This window comes from Aquarana catesbeiana, linkage group LG06 (assembly GCF_042186555.1).
Source record: "Aquarana catesbeiana isolate 2022-GZ linkage group LG06, ASM4218655v1, whole genome shotgun sequence".
NCBI lineage: Eukaryota > Metazoa > Chordata > Amphibia > Anura > Ranidae > Aquarana > Aquarana catesbeiana.
The window spans coordinates 336,701,875-336,710,317 of record NC_133329.1 but is presented as its reverse complement, the minus strand read 5'-3'; the positions used below and the strand labels follow the sequence as shown (position 1 = coordinate 336,710,317).

The 8,443-nt window shown below is 42.5% G+C and overlaps 1 protein-coding gene across 1 annotated transcript in view; it reads right to left on the bottom strand.

Annotated features, from left to right (window-relative positions):
• Nucleotides 1-996: 996 nt before the first annotated feature.
• Nucleotides 997-8,443, bottom strand: part of LOC141148076 (dynein axonemal heavy chain 11-like) — a 1,034,097-nt gene continuing 1,026,650 nt past the window's right edge. The window contains exons 86-87 of the mRNA XM_073635228.1: nucleotides 5,424-5,564; nucleotides 997-1,492 (exon numbers count right to left, since the gene is read on the bottom strand). Coding sequence (XP_073491329.1) covers nucleotides 1,245-1,492; nucleotides 5,424-5,564 — 389 coding nt within the window. The 3' untranslated portion in view covers nucleotides 997-1,244. The remainder of the gene's footprint in view (nucleotides 1,493-5,423; nucleotides 5,565-8,443) is intronic.

The following is an 8,443-nucleotide window of genomic DNA, read 5'->3' as shown; positions in this document are numbered from 1 at the left end:
ATGTTTACATTCCTTGTGACAGCAATAACAGTGATAAAAAACAAAAAAATGTAAAATTTTACATTGTACAAAATATCGGCAAAAAATAATTGGCTATCGGCAGGAGAGGTGGGCGCAATATTTGTATCTTATCGGCACTGAAAAAACAATATCAGTCGATCCCTACAGTGTACCCATCCTCTTATGGCTACTTCCAGCAGGATAATGTACCATGTCACAAAGCATCTCACCACTGGTTTCTTGAACATGACAATGAGGTCACTTTACTCCAATGGCCTCCACAGTCACCAGATCTCAATCCAATAGAGCACCTGTAGCATGTGGTGAAACAGGAGATTTGCATCATGAATGTTCAGCCAGTAGAATCAGCAACTGCATGATGCTATGATGTCAATATGGACCAAACTCTGAGGAATGTTTCCAACACCTTGTTGAATCTATGCCATGAAGAATTAAGGCAGTTCTAAAGGCAGAAGGGGATCCAACCTGGTACTTGCAAGGTGTACCTAATAAAGTGGCCTATGAGTGTATATTGCCAGAGAAGCTACTGCAGATGGATTGGGGAAAAGCTGGGGCTAGAGATGCGACACGTGTTGTGCTCACTATTTAGGAACCTAAACATTGGTAAAATGTCTCAGTAAATCAACCCCATTGCACATGCTTTGACAAAAGGCAAATAAACAGCTTCTTCAGAGCTTAGTAAATGAGGTAAGCTTCACTGTGCAAGAAATACCCAATCACATGCAAGGAAAATAAAAAAAACAGCATGTTTGCTTGCACATGATTGGATGAGTCAAGTCAGCAGAGCATATGCTCATTTACTAAGCTCTGTTGCTGCAGAGTGCAACTGCACTTTGCAAAGTGCAAAGGCTATTTGCCTTTAGTAAATCAACCCCATTGTGTTCTGGGGACTTGTGTGCAACTTGTAATGACTTAAATCTGAGATGCAGTGCTTTCAATTACCTGCTTTTAAAGTGAAAAACTCTTCTTGGCCCCCAAAGAAACTCCGAAGCCCTATGAAATTAGTACGTGAAAAAGATGGTAGGTAGCCTCAACTAAACTCAATGCAGGGTCACCAGCACTTGTATTGACCACTGTCAGTCTATAGTTTGTTGCTGCTAGAAATGTATATACCATCGCCTTTATAGGATATTTGGAAAATATTTTAGCACTTCTCATGGGGGATTTGTGTTTGTCTGATTTAATAACACAAAAAAAGTTGCATTCAACCTTTAAACTTTATTTCATAAACTTAACAGCAAAGCCACCCCAGCAAGAATCCATTTAGAAGGTTTTTCTTTGGTCTTCAGGTGAAAAGACCACACATAAGTTGAGCTTCTTATCTTTGTCTTGTAAACTGGGCATTCATACATGTTTCTTGTGTCCTGTCTGTCGTTTGGAATTGCTCGAACAAAGATGACTGGCATGATAGGATTGGGAGCCTTTAGACGAGCCTCAGCAATGTGCCCTCCTTGAATATCCCAGTGTGCACCTGTAAATATCAAAATATAAATCAAGTCAGAGGAACAACAAAAAAGGCTTTGCCAACCCTGCGGCAAGGTCACACTTGTTTACAACTACAAATTTTCTGTAGTTGGGGGTATGTGATGAAAGGAGCGTGGGGTGTAAAGTATAAAGTCTTTTTAAAAATGGTCTGTTGGTCATGTTAAAGTAGATGTAAACCCAATTCATGAAATTTGAGCTGGGCACATCTATCTGCAGTGTTTTGTTATCTCTCTTCAAAGCACTATGTCCCGTAGCTGTCTCCTGCTCTGTTCTTCTGTGATCAGCCTGATAACTCCTGACAAGTTCTCCGTCATATATGATAAAAGCAGCCAGAGTTTTGTGTTGGGGAAGATGCTATAAATAGATTAGCAGAGCCCTGAACTAGTTACTAAACAGAGCTGAAAGTCTCTACCTATGAAGAGTGGGGGTGTGCCTTTCCTCCAATCAGCTGTGTTGGCTGTATGCCCAGGCTTCAGTGCAGTGCTAAACAGGAAGATAAAATCTCCTAACACGATGTGCACTTTCTAAGCCATATATAAAGATGAAGACTGCAGCTATACATGTAAAACTAATGTAGGGAGATTTGTTTCATCTCTGTGTATCATCTGAGGCTGTTCACTTCACTGGGTATATGTGAGGGTTTACATCCACTTGTTTAAGGTTGCACAGTAATGTATTTGGATAACAGCTTCTGTCCATCCAGGAACCAAATGCAATTCAGTTTTGGTTCTTAAACCAAGCCACATGATTTAGCATTGTTACAGGAAGACCTTGTTACAATAAGGGGTTGGGCAGCTACATGGCATATGAGGCTACATATTGAGAAATATAAAGTTATGTACTTGGTTTGCAAAAAATACACATGCAAGATACTCCCCTGGGAGTGTTTGTAATGGAAAAGGATCCAGGGGTATTTTTAGATCAGACTTATCAAATAGCATTCAAAGGGCATGTATTCAAGAATTAAATTCAGAATTCTACGTTTAACCTTAGAATGTGGAAAGGGTTTTTTTTTTACTGTTAGAATTTTTTTTTAATAAAGTCCTACTAGCTCTCAACAATTTCAAATTGTATCCCTGCCCCCACCCTGTGGGTCCTCATCTAATGTAGCAGTGCTGATGGTTTGACTTGAAGTTTCACACAAAAGAAAGTCTAATGTGTTGCTTCATAAAGTCAAATGGCTGAAGGAATAGGTGCATACAATAGGTTTTAGTACAAAAGTAAAAACAAATAACACGAAATGGGGATTATTGAGGATCACTTTAAATAACCTCTTTCCCTACACTGTATTGCACAAAATGGGGTGACTTTGGCAAAGTCTAATGGGGTTATATGAGAACATTTGGCATGATATTTAAATAGTGGAGGGAAGTGTCTAGGTTGTCCTTAGCAATTAGCCAGAGTCATCTGATCTGTTTAAAGTTTAGGACACAACTCGTTATTACATTCTGCATTACAAACGTGATATTTATTGGTTCATAGTGATGGAGCGCTTCAGACATCACACAAGGGTGATTCTGAGAAGATAAAATTAAATCACATTCGATAGATCTCCTTGATAAATCTGGACATCACCACCTTGTACCATGTCAGCTCTATAACAATTTCCAAAATAGTTTGAGCCCTGGCTGTAGTGTCAAAGTATATAGACAATTATATTCCACAGAGATGTTTATTGTTCCTAGATTGTGCATGTGTCATGAACTCTAGGCCTTGAGCACTGCAAAAAACAAAAGTTAATTTTAAACCGGAACTAAATTTCCCCAATATACTTGCCTCCACCTTCTAGCAATGCAGCGGTAACATCCTTACCAGCCTCTGCCATCTTTTCCCTGGGTTGAGGGGTTTTCAGCCTCTTTTAGTTGGTTGGTGAGGGATGACCTCATTCCATGCATGCGCACAGGTCATTTCAGCACAGCTGGAGTCTTTCAGGAATGCACACTGAGCTCTGCATGTGCGGCTAAGTGTGCCCATTCATTAGAAAACTGCAAGCAAGCAGGCAAGTGTATATTATTACAAAAGATATATAGTAAGTCGCTAATACAGCAAAGCTGCTTGCTTGCAGTTTTCTCATTTAGGTTTAGTTAAGCTGTAACTACAGATCTTGAGGACTGCCTGAATGCTTTCTGAAATGTGACCATATTATGTAAAAACAATTACTTTCATTATGCTGTATTCACTGTATCCCAAAGATTTGATTTGTTTGGTGTGGCATCACAGCTGGGAAGTGTGTAAAAGTAAAAGGGATTTTTTGCAGAGCAAAATACATGTTTGAGAAACCTCAGATGAAAGTTGACAATCTCTCTCTCACAGGTTCTGTGCCGGTTCTGTAGTACTGGAGTTTAAACTTTTGATGTCACTGCTTAGGGCAGGGGTCAGTAACCTCTTTTCACTTAAGGGCTGGATTCAATGTTTGTGAATGCATGGAGGGCCGGATTCATCTGGTTAATAAATTAAGATAATAAAAATCCCACAGTAATAAACAGTGCAGGTTTACCTCACTTTAAGGTGCTTCACTAATACAAAGCCAGTTCACCCTGAGGGAGTATGTAGCTGGGGATTCAGATTTTACTGTTTTTACTGTCCCCCTTCCCCATCCTGGCACCCAAGGGTGGCCTGCTAGCCAGCATGGTTTGGAGATGGGGTTCCTGTCCCTAGGGAAAATGGGGTTCCTGCTCTTAGGGGAGATGGGGGCCCCATCCCCAGGGGTGATGGGGTCCCTAATAGGGTTCCCCCCTATTGCAGTGTCCTCTGTACCCCTATAGCAGTGTCCTCTGTCCCCTGCACCCCCCCACCCCACTGTAGGGTGCTCTGTCCCCTGCACCCTCTCACTGTAGTGTTCTCTGACCCCTGCACCCCCCCTCTCCTATACTGTAAGTTGAACTGTCCTACCTTACAAAGGTGTGCAGCAAGCAGAGCAGCAGAGATCAATATCACAGGGCTGGATGGGGGCGGGAACTGCTGAAGTTAACTTCTCACATTAACAGGCTAGTGATCGGTTGCTAGGATTGCCTGGCAACCAATCACCTGCTGTTTAATGAAAAAGTAATCTCCAGCAGTTGCCGCCCCCATCCAGCCCTGTGATAACCGCCGCTCGCTGCTGTCCAATGAGGACAGCGGCGAAAATGTCAGCGGGACGGTTGCCTGTGAATTAATTCTGGGCACTGACGGGCTGGACATTCAGTGGTGGGGGGCTGGCTGCGGCCTGCCGACTCCTGGCTTAGGGCATCATTCGCACGGGTGTTTTGCCACGCTGCGAATTCCAGCACCAGGAATCTGTTAATACCTGCTGCTAGGATTGACAGCTGCGTGTGGATAGCAGTGGCCGCCAAGACCCTACACTGCAATGAAAGACTGTCATCAAGATTGGCAGTGTGTCAAAACATCCATGCAAATAGTGCCTTACCCTTGGTTCACACCTATGCATTTTTTTTTGTGTGTTTTGCAGAAACACACTACAGTCCATTTAACATGATTTCCTATTGATCTAAACCTAACCTAGCATTTTGAGAGGGTGCATATTTTGGAAAAGGTTTAGGGATTTTTTTTTTGCAGCAGCAGATCATATTTTACGTGTAATAAACTTCAATGGACCCGCATTTTTTATGCATTCAGTTTTTTTTGGCTAATAGGAAAGTATAACAGTTCTGTTCATGGAGGGCAACTTTGATGTGACCTTACACTCTGGCACTCAAGTAGCACGTGTTCAAAGACTCAAAATGTGACAGAAAACATTAACCACAACCTGCATCAATATGAACCTGACCTTAGAGATGATAGCTCAGGAGCAAGGCAGATATCCATCCTCTACCTGAGGCTCTCTTGAGTGGCTTTGAAAATCCCTTTTAATGATGTAAATTAACTACAATTACCAAACTGGAACAGTGGCGCAGCAAACAGGAGCTCCTCGCACCTACCTTCCAAGTACAGTCCATGTATGTACGCTCCTTCTCTAGCAGGCTGGGAAAATTCCTCCTTGTATTTCTTCATTACATCCACCGTAAGATGCATCTTATCTAGGGGCCATTCATTTTTCCGAGCTAAACTTTGCATGACAGCTGCAAGAATTGTTTTTAGTTGAATAACATCATCCTCAATTTGGTTCTTTATACAATCACTTAGCATCTGTAACCACACAGCTAAACACCACTTTGGAAGATATGATATTCACATAAATGTATGTTTCCTAGTTGGATAAATGGCACGAGTGAAATATAGCAGTATAGTAGTAAACGAGCTCATTTCCAGCAGGCATACACATCTTCTTACAAGTCATTATGCAACCTAAATGTAACCAAGCAGCCTAACTAAAGCAATCTTTTGATATCTTTTAAGCACTTCTTCTTTAATTATTTTAGATTGATGTTATATATATATATATATATATATATATATATATATAGATATACACACGCACACACACTATATTGTCAAAAGTATTGGGATCCCGGCCTTTAGACACACATGAACTTTAATGGCATCCCAGTCTTAGTCCGTAGGGTTCTATATTGAGTTGGCCCACCCTTTGCAGCTATAACAGCTTTAACACTTCTGGGAAGGTTGTCCACAAGGTTTAGGAGTGTGTCAATGGGAATGTTTGACCATTCTTCCAGAAGCGCATTTGTGAGGTTAGGCACTGGTGTGGATGAGAAGGCCTGGCTTGCAGTCTCTGCTCTAATTCATCCCAAAGGTGTTCTGGCGGGTTGAGGTCAGGACTCTGTGCAGGCCAGTCAAGTTCCTCCACCCCAAACTCGCTCATCCATGTCTTTATGGACCTTGCTTTGTGCACTGGTGCTCAGTCATGTTGGAACAGGAAGGGGCCATCTCCAAACTGTTCCCACAAAGTTGGGAGCATGAAATTGTCCAAAATGTCTTGGTATGCTGACCCTTAAGAGTTCCCTTCACTGGAACTAAAGGGCCAGGCCCAAACCCTGAAAAGCAACCCCACATCATAATCCCCCCTCCACCAAATGATTTGGACCAGTGCACAAAGCAAGGTCAATAAAGACATGGATGAGCGAGTTTGGGGTAGAGGAACTTGACTGGCCTACACAGAGTCCTGTCCTCAACCCGATAGAACATCTTTGGGATGGATTAGAGTGGAGACTGCAAGCCAGGCCTTCTCATTCCACGTCAGTGACTGACCTCACAAATGCGCTTCTGGAAGAATGGTCAAACATTCCCATAGACACACTCCTAAACCTTGTGGACAACCTTCCCAGAAGTGTTAAAACTGTTATAGCTGCAAAGGGTGGGCCAACTCAACACACTCCTAAACCTTGTGGACAGCCTTCCCAGAAGAGTTGAAGATGTTATGGCTGCAAAGGGTAGGCCAACTCAATATCAAACCCTACGGACTAAGACTGGCATGCCATTAAATTCATCACTAGATACGATCAGGTGATTTGTGCAGCTGAAGAATGCAAATTCCGATGTTTATTGTGAAAGTCAAGCTTTACCCCCCCCCCCCCCAGCTTCCGAGGTGCTACTTGTAATATGACGAGCAGCACCAGTAACCAGTGAATACTACCGGTACATCGAGCCACACCAGAAAGGCAGAGGGATATTAGGGAAGTAAACAAGTGGCTGAAGAGCTGGTGTAGTAAGGAGGGGTTTGGGTTCCTGGAGGACTGGGCTGCCTTCTCAGTCGATAACCGGTACTATAGAAGGCACGGACTGCACCTAAATGAGGAGGGTGCAGATCTGCTGGGAATGAAGATGGCCAAAAAGTTAGAGGGGTTTTTAAACTAGGCGATGGGGGGAGGGTCCAGATGTAGAGATAGTCAGCGCAGAAGATATTCCAGAGGGTAGTATTGGGGGCATTAGTGGTAGGTTGACCAAAGCACCAAAACACAAGGTAAGTATAGTAGCAAGTCCTAGTTGCAATCTCGAAACACCCAATACGAGGACAATATGCGACCGGTCTAAACTATGTGGCATGTTCACCTATGCCAGGAGCATGGCGGACAAGATGGGTGAACTAGAGATACTGTTGTATGAGGAGGATTTGGATTTTGTGGGAATTTCAGAGACCTGGTTCAACAGCTCTCATGATTGAATGGCAAACATTCAAGGGTATACCCTTTACCGCAAGGATAGAGAGGGTAAAAAAGGGGAGGGGTATGCCTATATATCAAGAATAATGTACAAGTGAATGTGAGAGATGACATCACTGAGGGAGCTAGGGAGGAGGTGGAATCCTTATGGGTAGAGCTCCAAAGGGATGAAGCTAAGGGGAAAATAATACTGGGAGAATGCTATAGGCCCCCTAACCTGAGGGAGGAGATGGACACAGATCTCCTATCACAATTTGGATTAGCAGCAAGGATGGGAAGTGTTATCATAATGGAGGATTTTAATTATCCAGACATAGACTGGGCGGAGGGAACCGCGCATTCATTTAAGGCTCGCCAGTTCCTTAATGTCTTGCAGGACAATTTTATGGGTCAGATGGTAGACGCACCAACTAGAAATAAAGCATTACTGGATCTACTGATTACCAACAATACAGACCTGATCACAGATGCGGAAATACGGGGCAATTTAGGTAACAGCGATTACAGGTCAATTAGTTTCAGTATAAATCACACAAATAGGAAACATAAAGGGAATACAAAGACATTGAATTTCAAAAGAGCCAACTTCCCTAAACTACAAACCTTGCTAAAAGGCATACATTGGGATAAAATATTAGGAACAAAGAACACGGAGGAGAGATGGGGTTGCTTGAAGAGCATATTAAATAAGGGCATTAGCCAATGCATCCCATTGGGTAATAAATTTAAAAGAGCGAACAAAAGTCCTGGATGGCTTAACTCCAATGTAAAATTGCATATAAAAGCAAAGGAGAAGGCCTTCAAAAAATATAAGGTTGAGGGATCATCCTCAGCATTCAGACTTTATAAAGAATGCAACAAGAAATGTAAGGGTGCAATTA